At 41.7% G+C, this 24,735-nt stretch overlaps 1 protein-coding gene across 1 annotated transcript in view; it reads left to right on the top strand.

Annotated features, from left to right (window-relative positions):
- Positions 1–21,577, top strand: part of CD38 (CD38 molecule) — a gene marked incomplete at both ends in the record, with an annotated part of 37,124 nt that extends 15,547 nt beyond the window's left edge. The window contains 7 exons of the mRNA XM_080697271.1: positions 5,061–5,190; positions 7,743–7,878; positions 14,434–14,519; positions 17,565–17,638; positions 19,507–19,599; positions 19,932–20,018; positions 21,514–21,577. Of these exons, the coding sequence (XP_080553397.1) occupies positions 5,061–5,190; positions 7,743–7,878; positions 14,434–14,519; positions 17,565–17,638; positions 19,507–19,599; positions 19,932–20,018; positions 21,514–21,577 (670 nt within the window). The remainder of the gene's footprint in view (positions 1–5,060; positions 5,191–7,742; positions 7,879–14,433; positions 14,520–17,564; positions 17,639–19,506; positions 19,600–19,931; positions 20,019–21,513) is intronic.
- Between the last annotated feature and the right edge of the window lie 3,158 nt (positions 21,578–24,735).

Genomic DNA, 24,735 nt, shown 5'->3' with positions numbered 1-24,735 from the left:
CTGTGCTTCAGATCCTCCATGGCTCCTCTCTTTACCTCAGCAGAAGTCTAGTTCCTTACAGGGACATGGAAAACCGGCTCCAAGGCAGCTTCTTTATCTTCCTGACCCTGCTGTCTTCCTCGATGTTTCTAGAGTGCATCAGACATTAGAACCTTTGTAATGTTTGTCTCTTTTTGTTTTGGTATTGGGACTGGAACCCAGAGGCATTTTACCTCAGAGTATACCCCCAACCCTGTCGTCGTCGTCGTCATCATCATCATCATCATCATCATCATCATCATCATCATTATCAGGAACAAGGTCTTACTGTGTTTCCGAGAGTTTTGCTGAATTGCCAAGGCTGGCCTCAAACCTGATATCCTCCTGTTTCATCCTCCCAAGTGCTGGGATTACAAGCGTGCACCACCATGTCTGGCTGATGTTTGCTCCCTGTGCCCTGAATGCGGTCCCCTGGATGTTTGTAATGGGAAGATTCTTACTTCTTTCAATTCTTTGCTTGGTGTGAACTATTGTCCCCACTTTATTTAATGGTGAACACTGCCACCCCACCCCTCACTCTTGATATTCTTATCCTTCTGTTTTCCCTTTTTCACATAAACTTACATATTTCTAGCATGCCCTATAGATTACATCTTAATTACATTTCTTGTTTATTAGTTTTGCGCAAGTACAATACAAACACTCACAATGTACCTATAACATGTACAATAATGCTGTTTACTGGATTAAATGAATTGGTCTTTTCTTTTTCTTTTCCTTATTTACTTTTATTTCACACTGGTTTTAATCCAGAGAAATTCTACCTTCCTTCTTGCTGCACTACAGACCTTTTTATTTTGAAACAGGCTCTCGCTAGTTTGCTAAGAGTCTTGCTAAGTTGTTGAGGCTGGCCTCGAACCTGGAATTCTCCCGTCTCAGACTCCCAAGTACTGGGATTACAGGTGTGTTCCCCCATGCCAGGGTCTGAATGGGATATTTCCAAGCTTCCCTTCAACCTGAAGTTTTCCTATTTTAAGACCCTAATTCAAAATTCCAAAATGCATAAAAAACTCACTACTCTCTTCTCCCACGAGGTGGCACTCTTGACCTTGAATATAGGCTCCAGAAGCCTCTCCTTTTAGAATCAAGTAGCTGAAACAACCTGCAGTTTTCTTTGACATCCTGCCCCGCAGGGCCTGACAGCTGGAAAATTCATATGATGCCCATCACCGTCCCTTGGGGTCAGTGCCTTTAGTGAACAGATTTAGGGCCGGAGGGCTTTCCATGGGACAGCACATCATGAAGATGATGTTGCTTTATTGATGGGGACTTTGGAATCTGGTCCTTATTTAAGGGATGAGGTAAGTTTAGAGACAGCGCCAAGTTGTGGCACCTAAAGTAGACTAGCCACATACAAACTGGACCCAATCACTAAGCAGATCTGTTCATTTGTTTGTTTGTTTTTCTCCCCAGCATCAGATTTTAACCTTCTTCTCCACTGGTCTTTATCCCAGCACCTGGGAAGAAGAGCACCCTGTTTTGATCCTGAACCTCTTATGTGATCTGCAGGTGTGGGGACTCCCCTAGGGTCTTGATTTTCATTTATGTTAGAATCATCTCTGTTTTAGAGGTAGGAGGGTAGGTACACAATTTAAAATTTCCTATAGGAGGCAGCATTGGCTAGGAAAATGAACACAGTTTGTCAGTAAGACAGCTCTGCCACTTGCTAATTGTTAGAGACTATCTGCTCCAAGGTTGTTCCTCCTCCTCCTCGTCCTCCTCCTCGTCCTCCTCCTCCTCGTCCTCGTCCTCGTCCTCCTCCTCCTCCTCCTCCTCCTCCTCCTCCTTTTCCTTCTCTTCCTCCATTTATTTATTTATTTATTTATTTATTTATTTATTTATTTATTTTTGTGGTACTGGGGTTGGTACTCAGGGCCTTTCTACCTCCAGGCTATATTCCCAGATCTCTTTTATATGTATTTTTTTGTTTGAAAACAGGGTCTCACTAACTTACTGAGAGCCTCACTAAGTAGCTGTGACTGGGATTACAAGGGTGCACCACCAAGCCCAGCATCATCTTCCCATCTTCCTCCTCCTCCTCCTCCTCCTCCTCTTTCTCTTTTTCTTTATCTCCCTCTTCTCCTTCTCCTTCTCCTTCTTCTTTTTGGTGCTGGGAATTGAATCCTGGGTCATTCTACTTCTGAGCCACATCCCTGCTCTATTTTATTTTTTATTTTGAAACAAGGTCTCACTAGTTGCTGAGATCCTCACTATGTTGCGGAGGCTGGCTTTGAACCTTTGATCCTCCTAGTTCAGCCTCTCAAGTACTGAGATTACAGGCATGCACCACCAGGTCTGGCTTCAGTCTCTACTTTCAGAGTAGAGGAAGGATGGTCCCTTCCCTGGTATGTACGTAGGACAAGAGGGTGATGCCAGTGTAAGTCGGCCCTCAGCGCAGCCCCTGGTATGTGGGGCAGCATGCAGCAGACATGACTTCCCCTTCTCCCTCTGGGCACCCGGACTCAACCTTCCCTGGGTGAGAGGAAGGGGAAGGGGCGAGGGGTGGACTGGAGGGAATTACTCCTGGGGGATAGGGTGAGCGAGGGAAAGTCCTGGGATCTGTGAGCAGGAGCAGAGTGGAGGAGTGGGGAGGCCCTGCCAACTGGGGAGGAAGCAGCCAAGTCTTTCTAGGCCGAGGCTCCTTCAGCCCTCCAGGAAAACTTTACTACTAGCAGGTCAAAAGCCTTTCCAGCCGGGCGTGGTGGTCCACCCATGTTCCTCTCATTCCACTGCACCCTGAAACTGTCCTGTTTCTAAATAAGGTCATGTTCTAAGGTGGGGGGCTGGGGGCTTCAACAGGGAATGGGGAGGGGCACAACGTCACCCTAACACCATCTTTGTGGGTATGTAGTGGAATCTCATGCGTCTGACCTCCACTCCAGTCCCTAATGCTCTTGAGAACTTTGCAGATGCTTACTGATGATTTGATATTTCTTGTGAAAAGTGTGTGTTGTAACCCACTGCCTGTTTGCTCCTTGCGTTATCTTTTTATTACTGAATTCTAAGAGTTTTTTTTTATTCTGGATGCTAATCTCAAATAAAAAATGTATTTTAAAATATTTTATTTAGCTGGGCAGTCTGTAATCCCAGTCATTGGGAGGCTGAGACAGGAGGATTGCAGGTTCAAGGGCAGCCTCAGCAAGTAGTGAGACTCTCATCAACCTAGTGAGACTCTGTTTCAAAATAAAAATAAAATAGGGCTGTGGGTGTAGCTCAGAGGTAGAATGCCCCTGGGTTCAATCCTTACAAAAATGAATAAATAAAATATTTTATTCTGTTCTGTGAGCTCTTTTTCCACTTTGGTGGCATCCTTTGAAGCAGGTCAACTTTCCAATTTTGATGAAATGTAATGTCTATTTTTTTTCTTTCTAAGAAAATATTGCTTAATCTATGGTTATAAGCATTTTTCTTCTATATTTTCATTTTAAAAGTTTCTTTATCTTCCTTCCTTCCTTCCTTCCTTCCTTCCTTCCTTCCTTCCTTCCTTCCTTTTCTTTCATTTTGTGGTACTGGGAATGGAACCCAGGTGCATTCTACCTCCGAGCTACACTCCCAGCCCTATTTTTTATTCTTTAGTTTGAAACAGGGTCTCACTAAGTGGTTGAGGCTGGCGTTGAACTTGCAATCCTCCTGACCCAGCTCCCCATGTACTGGGATTACAAGCATGGGCCACCACACCTGGCATTATTTAAGAATTTTAGTTACTAAATTTGAGAATTTGGGAGGGCATTACTTTTTATTTTCTTTTTCTTTTTTCTTTTCTTTTTTTTTTTTTTTTTTTTGGTGGTACTGGGGTGGAACCCAGAGGCTTTCTAACTCCGGGCTATACTCCCAGACCCATTTTCTATTTTATTTGGAAAAAGGGTCTCACTAAGTTGCTGAGAGCCTCACTAAGTAGCTGAGGCTGGCTTCGAACCTGTGCGATCCTCCTGTCTCAGCCTCCCAAGCACGGGGATTACAAGCGTGTGCCACCACGCCCGGCTGGCATTACTTTTTTTTTTAAAAAATTTTTGTCCCCCTTTTTTTCCTTCAATTTCCATTATGCAGGAGTTGTCAGACTTGATCTCACATTCTCTGGTTATTCCTTTGTCTAGTTCCAATCTGCTGATAGATCCTTCAAGTGAAGTTTTCTTTCCTTCTTTGCTTTCTCCCTCCTTTCATACTGGGTACTGTGTCTGCAAAACGATGAAAACTTTGCCACATGCTGGCTCGCATTTGTCTGTAATCCCAGTTCTTGGGAGGCCAGCCTCTTCAATTTAACAAGACCCAGTTTCAAAAAAAGAAAACTCTAAAACACATAATGTACTTAAACATATTGAAGTCAACCACTAAGCCAAGCAAGAGAATGAGGGATGGGAAGGGAATGGGGTGGGAATTGGGTAGGGGCTAAATCAGTGATGTGTACATGTATGTACACACAAGGTTTTTACCAAAGTATGATGTATGAATATAATGCACCAATAAAATATTTTAAAAAAAAGAAAAAAAGAAAAAGGAAAAAAGGGCTATATGTATCTTAGAGAAAGAATACACTGGGCTTAAATTCCCCAAAAAAGTAAGTAAGTAAGTAAGTAAGTAAGTAAGTAAGTAAGTAAATTTTAAAAGGGGGATTTCAATGAGGAATTTGGATTTTTCTGAAAGCAGCAGGAATCCTTAAATGTTTTCGTACAGTGTGTAGGGTGAGGAGGAGAAGACTAGCTGCCTTTTGTGTATTCTTCTCAAGTTTATTTAACATTAACGACCAGAGTCTAGCCCTGCAATCAGACAGACTCAGACCCGAATGCTGGCTCTGGCACGTCGCCAAGTGTGTGAACCAGGGAAGATCACTTCAACCTCGCTGAGCCTTGGCAGGAGGAGAATTCTCATCTCATAAAGATATTGCAGGCATCAGATGAGACGATGCTTATAAACTACCAGTACCTAGCAGATACTTTCTACATGAGATATTTGAGGGTAATTATGCTCCAAAAATATTTTTAAGTCTTATGTATATTTTATATTTTCCATGCTTTATCGCACAGAGTTGAAGACTGCCAAAAGATATTGGATGCATTCAAAAGTGCATTTCTTTCCAAGAATCCTTGCAACATCACCAGAGAAGACTATCATCCACTCATTAAGCTGGCCACTCAAACTGTACCTTGCAATAAGGTAACGGGGGCAAGTTGATTGTTTTATAATTAGAGACGAAAGCCAGAGGGAAGAGGTCATGAGACCACATTTTGATTAGGATGAAGAAAGAGGAAATAACTGGTCGTTAGAGTGCGGATGTGTTGGAAGTGATGAAACGTACGGGTCAAGTGTGGATCAAGGTATCCTTAGGATGTAGGACATATGGGAAAGGAAGGGAAGAGAGGGAGGTGGGGTGATCAGTCGGCTCATGGTTTCAGAGGTTCAGTCCCAGCTGGCTCCAAAGCAAGAACATGACATCATGGCGGCAGGGGTAGCAGAGGAGAGCTGCTCAGCTCATGACAGCCAGGAAGCCGTGAGAGGGGAGAGAGAGAAAAGAGAAAGAGAGAAGGGGACGAAAGCCAGGGACATGCACAGTCTCCAAGGCTACACCCCCAGTGACTTCCTCCCTCTAGCTACACCCTACTGACTACAGTTACCACCTGGTAAATCCATTCAAAACCCACTGATGAGGTTAGAACCCTGATTCAGATATTTCACCTCTGAACATTTCTGCATTACTAAATGCATGATCTTTTCCCTTTTTTCCTTCTCTCCTTCTCCTTCCTTCTTTCCTTCCTTCCTTCCTTCTTTCCTTCCTTTCTGTTCGTGATTGAACTCAGGGACATTCTACTTCCAAGCTACATCTCCAGCCATATTTTATTTTTTTATTTGGAAACAGAGTCTCACAAAGTTGCTGAGAACCTCACTTAATCTCTGAGGCTGGCTTCAAATCTGAAATCCTCCTGTCTCGGCCCCCCAAGAACTGAGGGACATTCCATAGGCAAACCTTAACATGCGGCCAGTGAAAAGGGAGAGTAGAATTGCTCAAAATCAGGCAAAGCATACCTAACACCAAATCTAACACATGGACCAACCAAAATAACTAAATTTATATAATTATAAAACTTTCCCCTGGCATCTGATAATAAATAAGTGAGTAAATAAGCATGCACCAGCAATGCCAATTTTCATTTGTAGGGCGCTTTGGGTTTTGGGTGTTTGCTTTCCCTTACAAAGTGCACTCCTTATCTTTGTCCTCTGTGGCCTTCATGGCCATTCTGCGGAACAAGGCAAGCCAGGTGTCAGCCTCCCCATTTCGCCAGCAAGAACACCGAGACTTGGGGAGCATGGGTGACCAGGGAGACCAATGATGGTCCAGGTTTGGTGCACTTGAAAGTGACAAGTTGAACTCTAAATGCATAAGATGGGCCCAGAGACACCTGTTTTAATACACTGGTCTCTCATTGGATAGCTTGTTTTCTAAAATCAGTAGGTTGAAGGCCAACGCTTCATGGGCCAGACATTGTCTTTGTGAATCCTTTAAGCATCCACAACCTGAAGCCTCTCCTATTGTGAGCAAGCCGGAGTTACTGTGGCTCTTCTCCATGGGGCACCAAGCACAATGTCCTGCACAGCGGAGCTGCTTGGCAAATAATAATCCAAATCCAGGCATTTACCAAATACGTGACTGTGCAACACAACACTGTGCTAAGCAATTTAATTGTCACCTCATTAAATCTCTCTAGCATCCCATGAATTGATTACAGTCACCATCACTACATTTTACTGGTGGTGGTTCATGCCTGTAATTCCAGTTCTTGCTAAGCTAAGAGGATTGTAGGTTTGAAGACAGCCTTGGAAATTTAGTGATACCCTCAGCAAGTTAGCAAGATCTTGTTTCAAAATAAAAAATAAAAATAAAAATGGCTGGAGCTATAGCCTAAATGTAGAATGTGTTGGGTTCAATCCTGAGAGAGAGAGAGAGAGAGAGAGAGAGAGAGAGAGAGAGAGAGGGAGAAGCTGACCAGTAGTGATGCTGATCTTGGGCTTGGACAAAAGCGTGACTTCACGTTCCTGCTATTATCCACTCCCTCTGCTGCTTCATGCTAAGAATGACTTAGATTCATGGGACAGAATATTATTATAAAATTTGACTGTCTTTACATTTGAGAGGGACCCTAAACACCCATTGTATTTTTTGTACGGATAGGAGAGATTGGAACTCCCTAACAACTGCTGAAGATATGATCTTTGCCATGTAATTATCAGTGGCTTTAATGCCTTTTTTGGGGGAGGGGCTTCCAGACTTTTTTTTTAATTGCAGCCTAGAATAACAAATTTATTTGACACTGTAACCTAGAACTAACTCTTTCTCTCTTTTACCCAGAGAGCAATGGTGTACAGAAAAATCCTTACCCTCACTGTATATGATTTACTCTAGTGGTTTCCATTTTCTTTTATTTATAGAACATGGCTTTATGCTTATTTGTTTATTTATTTCTTTTTATAGCGGTGCACTGTCCTCATACATCATGAGTGAAAGAGACACAGATGCACTCAGCACTCCGTGACTCCTCCTCTGTCTCTCACCCCACTCCCCCAGCCTCCCCGTGCACAGCATTGTGATTGGCATTGATACACTTGCTTATACATTGAAATGATGTCCTTTGAAATGTTTCCCTTGTCAGGTTGCATCTATTTTTTGGCCAATAAATTAACCTCAGTAATAGGTTGCATTTCTTCTTTCTTAGTCTCTCTTTTGGAGCAAATCAAAAGACCTGGCCCATCAGTACACAAGGTTGCAGAGGGACATGTTCACCCTGGAGGACACGCTGCTGGGCTACATAGCCGACGACCTCACGTGGTGTGGGGACCCCAGCTCTTCTGGTGAGCAGCTGAGCCGCAGGATGCGGCCCAGGGGCACGCAGGGTAAAGGGGCCGCAGCTCTGCCAGGAGCCCTGAGAAATCGGGGTGGTGTGGAGGAAGGCGGGGAGCCACCCTGTGCCACCCACACCCCTCACGACAGCTCCAGCCGTGTAGAATGACTTCCCAGGAAAATTCCTAGCTCTCTCTCCTTCTGTTCCCTTCTCAATTCTTTGTGTTTTGCTTTCTGTAAGAGCATGACGCAGGACCAGAGAGTTCTAGAGAAGGATGAGGCCTCACAGGGACCCAGGCTGAGGGCCTGTCCCAGGGGCCCCTGTGCAGTGGCCCTGGGGGCTGGGCTGGTGTCATTTTTCACAAGTGGTGTTTCCCTGTGGCCCTTCTCCCTACAGCTTCTAGATTTCATATTAAAAATGTATGTGAAAATATAAAAATAATTTGCACCTCGGATTAGATGGCTTTCTATATTTTTACCCATACGTTTTATGTTTATAATATTTTAATTTGCATTTAATTTTGAGACTTTCCACTCAGCACTCAGAACATAGTAAAGATATTTCTACATTTATTCTTTTTTTAAACTAAGTTTTGTAGTTTTTACCATGTAACCTATTTTTCTTTCTATTTATTTTTTATTGGTGCATTATAGTCATACATCTTTTTTTTTTATTTTTTTGGTGGTACTGAGGGTAGAACCCAGAAGCTTTTTACCTCTGGGCTATACTCCCAGACTTATTTTATATTTTATTTGGAAACAGGGTCTCACTAAGTTGCTGAGAGCCTCACTAAGTAGCTGAGGCTGGCTTCGAACCTGCGTGATCCTCCTGTCTCAGCCTCCCAAGGGCAGGGATTACAAGCGTGTGCCACCATGCCCAGATAGTCATACATCTTAAAGGGGTCTGTTTTTTCTTTTTTAATTTCCATTTAAAAACTTTAAAATGTTAACCTTAATAACTTTTAAGTTTGGCCTTGGTTATTCATTTATAATTTTCAGCTTCTTGTTTATGGTAAGCTTTTCTTCCTTAGTTTTTTCTTTTCTTTCTTTTACTTTTTGGTTGGTACTGAGGATTGAGCCCAGGGGTATTCTACCACTGAGTTACATCCCAGCCCTTTTTATTATTTTTAATTTTTATGTTTGAATTCACCACTTTAATTCTTTCTAGGAATAAAGTAGAGATAAAATAATCTGTTTTAATGTAATTATATTTTAGGGTTTATTTTTTCTGATTTGAATCCTGTCAATGTTGTTTTATTATATCTGCTTTCTTTTTCTTTGGTCTCAAATTTTATTGATTTTAATCTCTTTCCTTCTATTTTATTGGCTGTCTTCCAGATCTACTTCTTTTATAAAATAATGAATTGACAATTATAAATATATGTACTTATGGGGTATAAAATAGTGTTAAGGTTTATAAATACAATGACAATAATTAAGTCCCACTAATTAAGATCTCCATCACCTCAGACACCTATAATGTATTTGTGTAGTGAGAACATTTGAAATTCACTCTCCCATCAATTCTGAAGTGTGAAATATACTATTATTAAGTATATCCACCACAGTGTGCAATAAATCTGAAAGAAACTCCTATTACTTCTATCTGAGATTTTTTACTTTTTTGAACCGGCATCGTCCCATCCCCCCAACCCTCTGTACCCACAGTTCTACTCTTGCTTCCCTAAGTTTGATAGTTTCAGATACCACATGCAAGTGAGAATAGTGGTGCTTGCCTTTCTGTGCCTGGCCTATTTCACTGAGCAAAATGTTTTTCAATTCCACTCATATTGATGCAAATAAGAGCATTTACATCTTTTTAAAGGCTGAATAGTGTTCCCATGTGTATATGTACATTGCTTTTATTTTATTTTTATTGTATTGTATTTATTTTCTTTTCTTTATCCCTTTATCCCTCCATTCTAATCTCTGCTGTTGTGAGAAGTGCTACAGTGAACATGGGAAAGTAGGCATCTTTTTGACATTCTTCAAATCTTTTGGGTAAATATTAAGTGGAATTATGGCATCATATGGTAGTTCTAATTTTACTTCTTAAGGAAGGCTCCATACAGTTTTCCACAATGGTTGTATTAACTCACATGGCCCATCACCAGTGTATAGGCTTTTGCTTTTCTCCACACTGTCACCAATACTTATTTAACTTTTGTCTCTTTGATAACAACCATTCTGACACATGGGAGATGACAGCTCATGGTGGTTTTAATTTGCATTTTCTAATGATTAGAGAGGCTCAGCATTTTTTCCCTATATCTATTAGTCATTTGTATGTCTTCTTCTGAAAAAAATATCTATTCAGATCTTTTTCTCATTTTTTAAATTGTGTTTTGTTTTTTTGCTATTGTTTGAGTTTATTGTATATTTTGGATATTAGCTCCTTATCAGTTGTAAATATTTTCTTCCTATAATAGATTGTTTCTTTTCACTATTATTTATTTATTTTTGCTGTGCAGAAGATTTTCAGGTTGATGTAATCTCATTTGTTAATTTTTTGCTTAAGTTGCCTGTGCTTTGGGGATCAAATTCAAAATATCACTTTTCACCACTGAACATAAAATTAGCTTTGGGATTCTCCTATATAGCTTTTTTTTTTTTTTTTTTTTATGATACCGGGGATGGAACTCAGGGCATTCTACCTTTGAAAACGGTAAGTGCTACTTATTTTTTATTTTTTTATTATTTTTATTTTTGGGGGTCTGGGGATGGAACCCAGGGGCATTCTACCTCCGAGCTACAACCCCTGCCCTATTGTTTATTCTTTATTTTGAAACCGGGTCTCACTGAATTGCAGAGGGCCTCAGTAAGTAGCTGAGGCTGCCCAGGAACCACTCTCCTCCAGTCTCAGCCTCCCAAATGCTGGGATTGCAAGTGTGTGCCACCACGCCCGGCTTTTCTTTATTATTATTATTATTATTATTATTATTATTATTATTATTAGTGGTACTGAGGTTCCCAGAAGCCCTTCTAACTATGGACGACACTCCCAGACCTATTTTTATATTTTTTTATTTGGAAACAGGGTCTCTTAAGCCAGCAAGGCTAGCTCCGAACCAGTGTGATCCTCCTGTCTCTGTCTCCCAATCATGAGGATTATAAGCGTGTGCTACCACGCCCGGCTCCAGCTTTTCTTTATTTTGAAACAGGTCTCAGTGAATTGCAAAGGGCCTCACTAAGTAATAGCTGAGACGTCCCTTAGTCCCTTAATCATGATCCTCCTGTCTCAGTCTCGAAAAATGCTGGAATTACAAGCATGTGCCACCACGCCCGGCTTTGGTCTTTTTTATATTAAGACACATTCCTTTTGTACCTAATTTGGTGAGATAGTCATCATGAAAGTATGCTGCCTTTTACCAAATGCTTTTTCTGCATCCAATGAGACAATCATATGGTGTCTTCCCTCCACTCCACCAACTGTGACGTATGACATTTGTTGATTTGTACATGTTGAGCCATCTTTACATCCCAGGAGTAAATCTCACCTGATCATGATGGGTAACCATTTTAATATATTGTTGAATTAATGTTAATATTTTGTCGAGAAATATTATTTCTGTGTTCATCAAGAATACTGGCTTGTGGTTTTCTTTTCTCGGAGTTTGAGAAGGACTGGTATTAGTTCTTTTTTTTTTTTTTTTTGGTGGTACTAGGGTTCCTGGAAGCCCTTCTACCTCCGGGCTACACTCCCAGACCTATTTTTACATTTTTATTTGGAAACAGGGTCTCCTAAGCCAGCACGCACGGCTGGCTTTGAACCTGCGTCATCCTCCTGTCTCTGCCTCCCAAGCACGGGGATTACAAGCGTGCGCCACCACACCCAGCTTTGGTATTAGTTCTTTAAATAATTGGTAGAACTCAGCAGAGGAGCCATCAGGTCCTGGGCTTTTATTTTTAGTGGGAAGCCTTCTTATTACTGAGTCAATCTAATTACCCTTATTGGCCTGTTCAGAATTTCTGTTGTCCATGCTTCAGTCCTTATAGGTTATGTTTGTCTAGGAATTTATGTCTTCTAGATTGTCAAGTGCACTAGTGTACAGTTGTTGATAGTAATCTCTTATGATCCTTTATCTTTCTGTCACCTCAGTTGTAATGTCTCCTCTTGCACAACTGCTTTTATTTGAGTCTTTCCTTTTTTCTTAGTCTAGGTATTATTGATTTTGTTTATCTTTAGAAAATCAACTCCTAGTTTTATTGACTGCTTTTGTTGTTATTCTGGTCTCTATTTCATTAATTTTTGTTCTGTTGTTTATTATTTCCTTCCGTTTGCTAACTTTCAGCCTAGTTTGTTATTCTTTTTATAGTTCTTTGTGGATTACATCAAATTATTGATTTGAAATCTTTCTTCTCTTTTTTTTTTTTTTTTTTTTTTTTGCAATACTAGGGATTGGACCTAAGGGCATTCTACCTCCGAGCTACATCCCCAGCTGTATTATTATTATTTTTTCTTGCAGTACTGGAGATTGAACCCAGAGGCATTCTACCTCTGAACTATACCCCAGCCCTATATTTGTGTGTGTGTGTGTGTGTGTGTGTGTGTGTGTGTGTGTTACTGGAGATTGAACCCAGGAGCATTCTATCTCTGAGCTACACCCCAACACCCCAAGCCCTATTTTTTATTCTTTATTTTGAAACAGGGTCTCACTAAGTTGCAGAGAGCTTCACTAAGTAGCTGAGGCTTGCCGAGAACCTGCAACCCTTTCATCTCAGCCTTCCAAGTACTGGGATTACAACCATGTGCCCCCACACCCAGCTCGATATAGGCCTTTATTGCTGTAAACTTTCTTCTTACAACTTACTTTGATCTATTCTTTAAGTTTTCACATGTAGTATTTACATTTTCATTGACTCAGGATATTTTTTTATTCTCCTTTTACTTTCTTCATTGACCTATTAGTTATTCAAGACCAATAGAGTGTTATTTAAAACCAAGCAGAGTGTGGTTTGATTTCCACACATTTGTAAATTTTCCAAAGTTCTTCCTCTTATTAATATATGTTTTTATATCACCCATTTCAGAAAGACCGATCTCTCCTGTCAGACAGGTCTGGTTTCAGTGCTTCTCCACACTTTCTGATGAAGTTCTGAACTTGTTGTAACCAACTAAGTTAGTCAGCTCTTTTGACATCGTGACCAAGACACCTGACAAGAACAATGTAGAGGAAGAAAGGTTTCTCTTGGTTCATGTTTTTGGAGGTTCAGTCAATGGTTGACTAACTACGTTGCTCTGGGCCTGAAGCAAAGCAGAACAATATGGCAGAATAGTGAGGTGGAGGAGAGCTTCTCAGCTCATTATAACCAGGAAACAGAGACAGCAAGAGTGAAGAAAGGAAACAGGACAAGCTTTAGCCCCAGGAACATGTCTCCTTTTCTACCCATGCCCCACCTACCTACAGTTTCTACCACCTTCCCATTGTCCATTAGAGCTATGAATATGTTAATCCAGTGATGAGGCTAAAACACTTATAAACCAGTCAATGTCCAGTGGGATATCTCTCAACATTGCTACACAGAGGACCAAGCCTCTTTAACACATGAGCCTTTAGGGACATTCCATATCCAAGCCACAGCATACCCCTTCTGCTTTGAAGGTGCCGATCTGAATCCATCAGGCACCTCACAGCTATGGGTCTCTGTGCTATACCCTGAGCCCTTTTTGTCTCTTGAAATACATGGTCTCACTAAGTTGCTAATTAGGGTTTTACTAAGTTACAGAGTCTGACCTCAAACCTATGATCCTCCAGTCTCAGCCTCCTAAGTGCTAGGATGACAGGCTTGCACCATTATGCCCCAGTCTCAGGTCTGTGCCTCATCACATATTATGTGTAGATCACTCTTCTAGTCTGTCTGAAGACTCCTGTTTTTCATCCTAAACAAAGCCCAACATATGTCTTCCCTGGAGGTGCTGGGCAATCCTCCAACCCAAGTTGATCCTTCTCTGGTTATTTAATTTCACTACACCATGTGTTCTCTAAGGCAGGGGCCCCCATCTAATTTATCCCTCTGTCCTGGACCCTACCCTCAACACATGCTTGTGGATTAAGGCAGATATCCATGACAGAAGTGACACAGAAGCTATATATTTATGCTCTAGGTTTCTTTTCTCACTGAGGGCTGAGACTGTCTTGATGGGCATGAGCCTCTGAAATAGGAAAATAAGGATACTAACAAAAGAGAGTTGTTAGGGCGCAGAGAAGTGGTTGATGAGAGGGAACCCTGAGGGCCTGCTTTATCCCTAGTTCTTCCTGGACTCAGGGATGCTGATGGGGGCTCATCTCTGTGGTCTGAACTTTTGCTATCATTTCCCAGAATGATGACTCAAGACCTGTCACTGTGTTCCTGTCTGGGAAATGGAGGGTAAGGTAAGGACTTGGAAGGGGTTCAGAGGACACTTAGCTAAATTGGATCAAGATGTGTCCATATCTCCAGTCTCCATCTTGGCAGTAATGCCATTGTAAAATGGCTCCACTGTGGTGGGATAGCCAAGAAGCATGGAGCATATCCATATGCTTTCTTTTTCACTTTAATGATTATCTATAAACTATGTCTTTTAGAAATGAACTATCAATCTTGTCCCAACTGGAGGAAAGACTGCATTAACAATCCTGGCTCAGTATTCTGGAAAGTGGTCTCTCAAAAGGTAAGTGCCAAGTGGTGAAATTCTAGAACTTTGAGACCAAAGAACCTAAAGATAGTATCCAGTCAGTGATTGGGTTTAACACTTTTTCGATGACAGATCCTTTAAAGAATGAAAGCATAGGATTATTTCCTGAGGACAAAGTTCAGAAACACATGCTGAAAGACTTACACATACACTTTTAGAGAATTCCTGGGGAGTCTGTGGGCTCCGTTGATGAATCTCTGCTTTCTCCCATTCTTTGGCTGTGGGTGCCAGGAAGCTGGCCCTTGGTTTAATCCCCTGCTCCAGGTATTGGTTAGATTCCTGGGACAGCCTTTGTAATCTGAATTTAGAGACCGCTTAGCATGTGCTCAGCACTTTACATGAATTAAAACCTTCCATTCTCACAAGATCCCCTGGAGTTAAACACCTGAGCACTGTGTACATTTTACAGATAATGAAAATAAGGTGCAGATTAGCAAGCAATCTAATAAACGTGCACCAGTGGAAAACAGTGGATTTGGGAGTTTATCACAAGCTGTCTGACTCTACATCCAGAATTTGGGCTGGAAGACACTCACCACCCTCACCTCCTCTCTATTCCTGACTTCACTCAAAGCTGCATGAGTGTATTTGTGATTCCTATAAGAGAGTTCCTTGCAATTTGGACAAGAGAAAACTTTGCAAGTGGACTAAGAAAAAAAGAAAGAAATGAATAAAAACAGAAGGAGGGAAGAAAGGAGAAAGAGAGAGAGAGAGAAAGAGAGAGAGAGAGAAAGAGAGAGAGAGAAGTAAATCTATGCTAATTATAATACTTGAAAATTAAACTTAAACTTAGACATTTGAGGAGGCTAGGGCACATGGGAACTTGTGTTTGAGGGTTTGCCTATTTCTAATACTGGGGATTGAACCCTGTGGTATTCTTTCTCCAAACCTCATACTAAGACATTTTTAATTTTTATCTTAAAACAGGGTCTTGTTAAGTTGCTGAGGCTGGCCTCAGACCTGTGACCCTCCTGTCTCAGCCTCCCAAGTACTGGGATTACAGGCGCATACTACCACAGCTGGTACAAAGTCTCTAATCTCTTGCACAAGGGCAGAGCCCTAGGGCTTAATCACCTCCTAAAGGCCCCATCTCTTCATACTATCAGGTTGGGGCTAATTTCCAACATATGACTTTCTGAGGGTGGAGAGACGCACTGACACCACAGCGCCCTTCTTGTGAAAAGCCCTGCAGTCTCTTCTCTATGCCATTCCCATTTAATTCCTCCAATGGGCAGTGTGAGAAGGAGCAAAACATTTCAACTTGGGTAGATTTCTTAACTATTCTGACCTTCGGATTCCTCATCTGTCAAATAGAGGTCAAAAGATTCCTGTTCCGTAGGGTTGTTGCCATGGTAGAACATGGTGTAATCTGAAATCCATCCATTTACCAAATATCTGTTGTGGACCTACTGTGTGCTGTAAAAAGTCAGGGGCACTGTATATTTTCTATTTGTTGGCTTGCTTTTTCTGAGAGTAGTTTCTATTTATTTCATTACGCAATGATATATTTTAGGGCAATGCTATTGCTACAAACTTCTAAAGCCAGGTCATATTTCCACATCCTTGTGTCCTCGCTCATTTCTTGGTGCCAGGAGCACAGCATCAGAAGTATCCTGCTGCTGGACCCACCTTGACATCTGCATCTTCATCTTTGCCAAACTCTCCCAGGTGTTTGTAGACACCCTGTTGTCAGGCAAGTTCTTTCTTTTTCTTCCGACAATAAAAGCAGCATATTTTGGTAGTTTGAATCTTGATATCACTTCCTGTTTCCAAGTAATGTGATCTGGGGGCAAACTGACCCAATATTTAGTTGTGGAGATTCTCGAGAATTCCACCTTGTGGGTCCGTGCTTGGCATCTGTAAGCACTCTTTTGAGCTGTCCCTCTGCTCATCGGCATCAGTGGCAAGACAGAGCAGCACTGGGTTTCACAATCCAGTTTTGAATCCTTTGATGGTGTCGTCACCCATGGAAATTCCAGGTTCCTTCGCAAAGCCTTCATGGTGCTTCATGATTTATCTTTTATGCTCAGTTTCAGCATCTGCTACAGTCTACTCCACTGCTTTCTTATGCCCTTGGGTCCTTCGACTCACAGATGCCTCCTCTTCCACCCACTGACACCTCATTCATCCTTTGGGATGTACCTTTACTGCCCTCCACGACACTTCCCCTGTTCTTTTCTAATCTCTACTGCAGAAATCTTGCTTCTTTCCCTATTTTTTCTTCTTTAAATGCGTCTTGAGCACCCTTGCTGTACCATACACCAGGTAGGACAGCCAGGGCTGTAGAGGACAGCTGGGTCTCCATCTCTCACAGAGCTCTTAGCATTTGTGACTAAACTGACCTTAAGCTCATCATTACAATGCATGATGGGTAAAGTGAAGGAGACATGAATGCTGTCAGGGTTTAGAGAAAGGGCTCTGAGCTGGTTCCAGGGCCTGGCGTGTCTCCTAAAGGAAGCATGTAAGTTGCTATTCTTTATTTATTGTGTCCCTTCCAGTGCTTAGCCAAGAGTCCAGCTGACTGTTGCATGAAACCATGAAGCTCCTTACCCAGTCATACATCTTCATTCCATCCTCCTTTCTCTGTAGGCCTTCCCAGGCCTCAGAGTCACATCCTCTCTCCTCAGTTTCCCTTTCCAGGGTGTTTCCATCCCTTTCCCTTTAATTGTCCACTGCCCCCCTAAACCAAATGTAGTTCTACGTTGTTTGACCCTGCGAAAGCCCTTGCAGCTACCTCAACACCATTCCCCTGGATTTCAGTCTTCTATACCAACCCTGTGAGCAATGACACTGGACTTCAGTATTCAAATACTTGCAGATTAGAGCGACTGCTTCTCCGACATGAAGCGTAACCCCTGTCCCCATGGCCTGGAGTAAAATTATATAGAGCTGTCATCCCGGTGCAAAAACCATAGAGGAGATTCCCTCCCTAGATAGCTGATGCCCTGTTTTGGATAAAATGGCTGGGGAAGGGTGATCAAGTTTGCGTGATGAAGAATGGTGGGAATTTTTATTTTTAAGTTTGCAGAAGCTGCCTGTGGTGTGGTCCAAGTGATGCTGAATGGGTCCCTCAGTGAGCCCTTTAGCAAAAACAGGTACTCATTTCTTTGTATCCTCTGTGCAAGGGTTACTATAGCTTTCCATGGGATATTCTAGCCTTAGAAAGAATACCGTTTCTTTTGCTTCAGATTGGTCCAAAAATTTGGGCTGAAAAGGGCAAATATTTATGTTCTCTATAGATATTTGTCTTGCTAGGTTAATGCTTTTGTCTGATTTCTCCTTTGTCTAGAAAGCCTAATGTTTTGAATGGCCACTGCACCAAGTCCATTCATTGATCTTGACTCTTCAAGATGTGCTATAGTTTTGTTCAGCTTTCTTTACCCTCATGCTCCACCTTCCCACTTTCTACCTTTGTTCACAGTGCTCCACCATTTAACTAGCCTCCCCTCTCAGCTTCTGCCTGTCTAAATCCTCACCTTCCATTGATATCTGTCCTGACTCCTCTCTGCTCCATGAAGAGTCTGAACCCCACTTCAGCAAAGCACAATTAGGAACATCAGGAACTGCCCTGGGCTCTTGACCTGCACTGTTCTCTTCACAGGCACCATTAGCAATGCTCTGTCATGGTTAAAAGTAAGAACTCTAGAGGTTGTTATGTGTAACCTGAGTGACCTTAGGCAGGCACCGGACCTGTGAGCGCCCACATATGCATCTCCACAGGTGATCAATAAGCATCAATAGATGCATCAATTCCAGGTGAAGATTCACTGAGATAATGTGTTAAAATATTGACTGTGGGCCCAACAATACAACTGCTCAGAGTATCAGAGTAGATGTGGTGGTGCACGCCTGCCATCCCAGTACTTGGGAGGATGAGACAGGAGTATTACAGGTTTAAGGCCAGCCTCCACAACATAGCCAAACCCTTAGCAACTTAGCAAGACCCTGTTTCAAAATAAAAAGAATAGAAAATAGGTCTGGGGATATAGCTCAGAGGTAGCATGGCCCCTGGATTCAAGCCCCAGTTCTGCAAAAAAAAATTTTTTTTATTTTAAAAAGGGGCTAGGGGTGTAGCTAGCAGGTAGAATGCCCCTGGTTTAATTCCCAGGGTCACCAATAAATAAATAAATAAATAAATAAATAAATAAATAAACAAACATATAAATATAAAGAAAAAAGAGTATCAGCAATTACTCTCTCATTTAATCCTCTCTTTGAATCCATCCACACTCATGCCTTCCTTCTCCAACCTCCTTCTATCCTTACAGTTTTTTTTATCACATTGATTACCTTCTGGACTTAGTCTCTAATCTTCCCTGATATAGCTGATTGAGAGAAAGGAGCATACATCAATTTGCCCTGTGCACTGCTGGTACCCCAAATTAATTTTCCCACTCTAATAATTTAATTCTACAAAAAAGCATTTGCCCTTTCAGCTTTTTCTGACTCCTTTCTTCTACAAGCTTTGGGGTGGGGCTGTTAACACTTCAGAATTTTATAATCTTGGGGTACTTGGGGCCCAAATAATTACTGCAGGAGTTGCAGCTGTCAGAGCCTTTGAGAAATGGGGTTAGGGCAGATCGTCAGGGACTTTCAAAGCACCCATTCTTTGTTGAGAATGAAAATCGCTTGGGATCAGTAGCAAACCTGTGATTGGGATGTAGTAGGTGACTAGCTCCTGCTGGTACGCATTATGCTGCTCTAAGAATCATTCTTTGAGCAGCAAGTATTTAAAAAAAAAATCAACATCAACATACAGGCTAAAAGTCCTATCTTGAAAAGAAAGCTAAGTTAGCCGGAGATCATGTAGAATGAGAAAAGGCAACTGCTCCTCAGGCGAATCATGGATCAATTCTAAACCATTCTAATACATGGTGTCCGGCCTGCTGGCTTCTGACAGGAGGGCTGGGCACCTCCAAACTTTTGCTTGGGGTTGACAGTGTCTTTTGTCTTTTGTACTTAGCACTTTTGGAAGTGTGGAAGTCTTTAATTTGGATCCAGAGAAGGTGCATACAATCCAGGCTTGGGTGATGCATGATATCGAAGGAGTTTCCAGGTAAATCTTATTACTTCATACCCAAGGGATAGTTTAAGAATCAGCTCACAAAGAATCCACAGTCACAGGAACACATGCGGAGCAGACTGGCTCAGGAAGTGAATGGTTCTTACTCCTCATTTTACCCCCACAACCTCTTAGTTTTATCTCCATAAAGGGCACTAACTGCTTCACAACTACACCTCCCCAGCTGATGTGGGCGCTGTAACGGGTAGACTTTTTCTTCACCTCTATCCCAGGGCTTTACCCCAGGCCTGCTTGAAAACAACAAAGAGACTCAGGGAATGTTTGAGAGATCTTGTTATTTTAATATTTTCTCCTTTCTTCCTTAGCAAAGCATGCTCAGGGTCCTCCATAAATGAGCTGAAGTTGATTATAAACCAAAGGAATATTGCATTTACCTGCCAGGACAACTACAGGTAATTGACTTCTTCTTCAAGAAATGGCCGTGTTACCATTTGCTGTCATTTGGCCTTTCCCTGGTCTCCTCTGAGCTGGGAGGGCTGTGGGCATCCCCTGTGAGCCTTGATGGTGGTATCTGTCCCTCCTCCAAGCCACGCTTAGAGGGTTTTCCTAGTCAGTGGCCTTCGCCCAGCCACTTTCCCCTCTCCTTCTCTTTCTTCCCTGACAACCTCACTGACCCAGCCTTTGAGAGCATATTTTCTGGTTTGCAGAGTGAGCAGCCTGGCCCAGGGCTGATGGCGTGCTGGGTTTTAGGGTAGCTGAAGCATGTTTTCCTAAGACCTTTCTCTCAAGTTGCAAAATCCTCCTGTCTTGGCATAAATTTGCATGTGAATTTTCCTTCGTTGTATTCCATTACGTGTATATGCATGCTATAGCCATGGCAGGAAAACAGGAAGAGGAAGAAAAGCCTGTATGTTACTATGAAAGAAACCCTGTAGATATCTGAGGAGTCTGAATTACCTGAAGGTATTTTGCATGGAGAAAAAAGAATATTGGGAACCTGGGAGAAGATTGAGGAATGAAGACTAGTCTTCTCTCCAATCTTCTTCTGTCTTTTTTTTAATCTCACATTAAAAATTTTCCTTTTTCTCATTAATGGTCAGAAGGGCTGTAGATTAAAACCTATCACCTAGCCGTAGTAATACTGAGTGAGCTCACTCATTCTTCATTCTCCATCTAGAAAGAATATATAGGCATAGCTTCCACTTGGATTTGTGCAGACAGTGGCCCATATCTAAGCCAAAGACTGTCATTCAGAGCATCAGTTCTTATGACCTTCAACTTGGGAATCACATTGGAAATCACCATTTGTTTCCTCTAACCAAGAGGTCTAATACATTCAGCATGACTCTCTGATTGCAGCCGGCAGGGGCCTTGGTTGTATTTAAGAGTTGTGTGGCTTTGAAGGATGCTGTTCATCTGTAGGGGAGCCCAAAGCAAATGTCGTGGATAGATGGTAGTTTAAATATTTCTATCCCAAATGGCCTCGAGTGCTCCCACAGAGGGCTCATAATGCCTATGCTACACCCGGCCCTTTATCTCAACAATTCCTCCAGAAGCTTCTGAAGAGAGGAAAGCAAATCACCCTCAGAAACTGTAGCCATCCCTGACCCCAGTGGCTGCTTCTCCTGTTTCTTGATCATTGGCTAAAATTGAAAGCATCTATCTCTGATGTATTGGAGCCAGATTATTCTTTTTCTCTTCCACATGTTACCATCAAACGTCCCTTCTTGGTATTAATTTCTGTGGCTTTACAAGTGAAAGGAAACTCATTTGGGCCACACTGTCAGGCCATTTGCTCCCAGCCCCAGCTTTTCTCAGTGCTGTCATGAGGAGACGCATGTTGGATTCTCAGTGGTCCATGTACACTTGCGTTGTTAAGGAAGGGGCTTCTTTTACTGATGTTGCCTACTGTCTCCTGAACTCCTTGTTCTTGCTTTTGTCTCATAGGCCTGCCAGGTTCATTCAGTGTGTGACGAATCCTGAGCATCCATCTTGCAGATCTCAGATCTGAGCCATGGCTCTTCTAGATCTGGAGCTCTTACAATGCACTTCAGTGGACATGCTGGTGGAGAGCGGAATCTTCTGCCATAGCGTCAGCACTGGAGATGGATGCCTGTCTTCCAAAGTCTAAAACTCTATGCTGTCAGCATGGTTTTTATTGTGTTCTACTAATATTCAAGAAAAATTACTATATAAAGTTATTCATTTTAATTTTCATGTAATGCTTTTATGTTGTTTACATATCAGTAACCGTGTGTGTGTGTGTGTGTGTGTGTGTGTGTGTGTGTGTGTTGCTGGGGATTGAACCTAGGCCTTATCATTGACCTATATTCTTGGCCCAGCTAGTAACAATTTTTCTGTTGAAAAATGATCACACCAAACCACTATTAGAACAAGTAAATAAAAAAAATTAAATGCCCAAGTTTTTCAGAAACACTATGTTCCCAAGTGAATGACATCATCTCATGATATATTTTTGTACCCTTCCTACATATCATATATAAAGTCATATTGGAGAAAGTGTTCTGTAGGATTTAAGTCACCTGGGTGCTTTGTGTTTTATCTTTAACCCTCTGACAGCACTGTAAAGTTGGAATAATTATCTTTCATTGTAAATAATTATCAGTGCATTCCAATTATACAGTATAGTGAGGTTCACTGTGATCACACGATACATGCAGAGGGCTCTTGTGTATTTCTCTTCACATCCCCCATCCCTGTTCTTCCCTCTCCACACGTTAGTGAAATTGGTAGTATTATTTGAACCATTTTATTTTGTAATCCTCTCTTCCCTTGAAATTAGACCAGAAACAATGAAATTACTATCAAGAAACATAGGACCAATTTACCAACTGGTAGATATTTTCTCAAAAAGACTTGTAAAGCTCAAGAAATAAAACTGAGAATAAACATGGGATGAAATCAAACTTAAAAGCTTCTGTGCAGCAAAGGAAACAATCATGAGTTTAAAGAGAAAGCCTACAGAATGGGAGAAAATCTTTGCCAGCCACTTATGTAGAGGACTAATATCTAGAATATATATGTAAAAAAAACCCTCAAAAACCTCAACACTAATAAAACCCAATAGCCCAATAAAAATGAGCAATTGAACTGGATAAATACATCTCAAAAGAAGTATAGTTGACCAGTAAATATATGAAAAAAATGTCAATATCTTCCATTTTCTAGATGATAAAATGGGAGCTTAGAGAGGTTATAAGATTTGCTTTAAGTTAGATTTTTCAGTACTGAGATAGGAGTTGGATATCAACTCAGCTCTGGGTTTATATTTTGGCACTACTGTGTGATCTTGAACTGAAGCTTCCTTGCCACTCAAAGATTATTAACTTACCCTCATTAAAAAGTAGTGAGCACTAAAGATGGTGAAGAAAGCTGAGAGCCCGTGCAGAGCCTCGTGTGTAAGCAAGGCTCAGCTAGCGTGGCCTCCACTCTGCCTCTCCTGGCTGAAATCCAGTTTCCTGCAGGAGCCCTCACAGCTACAGCCATAGCGGCCAGCCCTGGGAGTCTTCCCTGGCCCCTTCTGCATGTCCTAATGAGGACTTAGTTCTGGCTGGAACTGAGTGAACCGGTTCTGCCTGAGATTCGGAGTTGTCCTAAGTTTCAGTGAGCTTCACCTGCAGAATGCCTTCAGAAACAGGTCTTTGCTAATCTACCAGACAACATAGTTGCCTCTTTGTAAAGACTTTCTAAAGACTGTCTCACTGACAAGTGCAGTTGCTGATTTCTGGACTTACTAATGTCCTTGCTCACCAGCACACCCTGAGGATGGCTACCGTGTCACAAAAATGGGTTCTTTATGTCTTCTGTCAAAGATAAAATGGATAGAGTAGAAATCAACTTGTGAGACCTCCCTCAAAAAGACTTTTTTGGTACTTACATCTGACAAAGTTCTAATATCTAGAATATATAAAGAGCTTAAAAATCTTAACACTAAAACCACCACCAACAACAACACAACAAAGAACCCAGTTAAAAAAATGGGTAATGAAACTGAATAGACACCTTTCAAAAGAAGAAATAAAAAGGGCCAACAAATATATGAAAAAATGTTCATCATCTTTAGCAATCAGGTAAAAACAAAACTACATGGACATTCCATCTCACTTCAGTTAGGATGGTAATAATCAATAATACAAATAATAATATATGCTGGTGAAGATGTGGGGAAATAGACACTCTCTTACATTGTTGATGGGACTTCAAACCAGTACAGCTGCTTTGGAAATCAAGGTGGAGGTTTCTCAGAAGTTTGGGAATGGGACTACCATATGACCCAGTGATAATGATTCTGGGAATCTTCCCAAAGAAAATGAAATCAGAATATTTTTAACATACTTGCATATCCATGTTCATAGCAGAATAATTTACAGTAGCCACATTATGGTCTACATGTCCATCAATAGATGTCTACATGTCCATCAATGGATGAATGGATCACAAAACTTTGGTGTATATATACACAATGGAATTTTACTCAGCCAAAAAGAAGAACACAACTATACCCTTAGCAGAAAAATGGATGGAACTCAAGAATATTATATTAAATAAGTATACCCAGTCCCAAAGAATGAGTAGATGTATGTTCCCTCTTATATGTGGAAGCTAGAGAGATATCCAGAAATATTGGGCAACATCAGATAAATGAGCAGGGACTCCAGAGGAGTGACTGAAGGGGATTAGGGAAAGGAGAGGGGAGGGATGAAGTCATAAAGAATGCAGTAGTAGAAACAATGCTATGAACATATACACGATTGCCAGTTCCAATCTCAAAGACATGCAGGGAACCCGGTGAGGCGGGCAACAAGAGTTGTGTGCATGTTTTTTTCTAACCCTCTGTACCCCAATATGATATAAAATTACAATGTACCCAATATATGACTCCTTTAAGTGATCAGGTTCAGAGCCAGTGGAGAGGCTGGTCTCTGGGTTTTCACGTTGGTGCTATCGAGGTGGCGTGAGGGCTGGGATGATCTTTCTTCTTTTGGACCACCTTGTGTATCTTCACGACCATGGTGCTCCTTCCCTTGCCTGCATTCTCTCTGCAGTTCAATGTTCAGTCATTGACCACACAGCCATCTCCAGACCTCAGGACTTGCTGGCCTACCTATATAAGTGAATGGCCCTTGTTTCTCTTTTTTAAGTGACTGC

Source organism: Muscardinus avellanarius, assembly GCF_963383645.1.
Source record: "Muscardinus avellanarius genome assembly, chromosome: 6".
Taxonomy (NCBI): domain Eukaryota; kingdom Metazoa; phylum Chordata; class Mammalia; order Rodentia; family Gliridae; genus Muscardinus; species Muscardinus avellanarius.
Note: the sequence above shows the minus strand (reverse complement) of the source record. Positions and strands in the feature narration are given on the sequence as shown.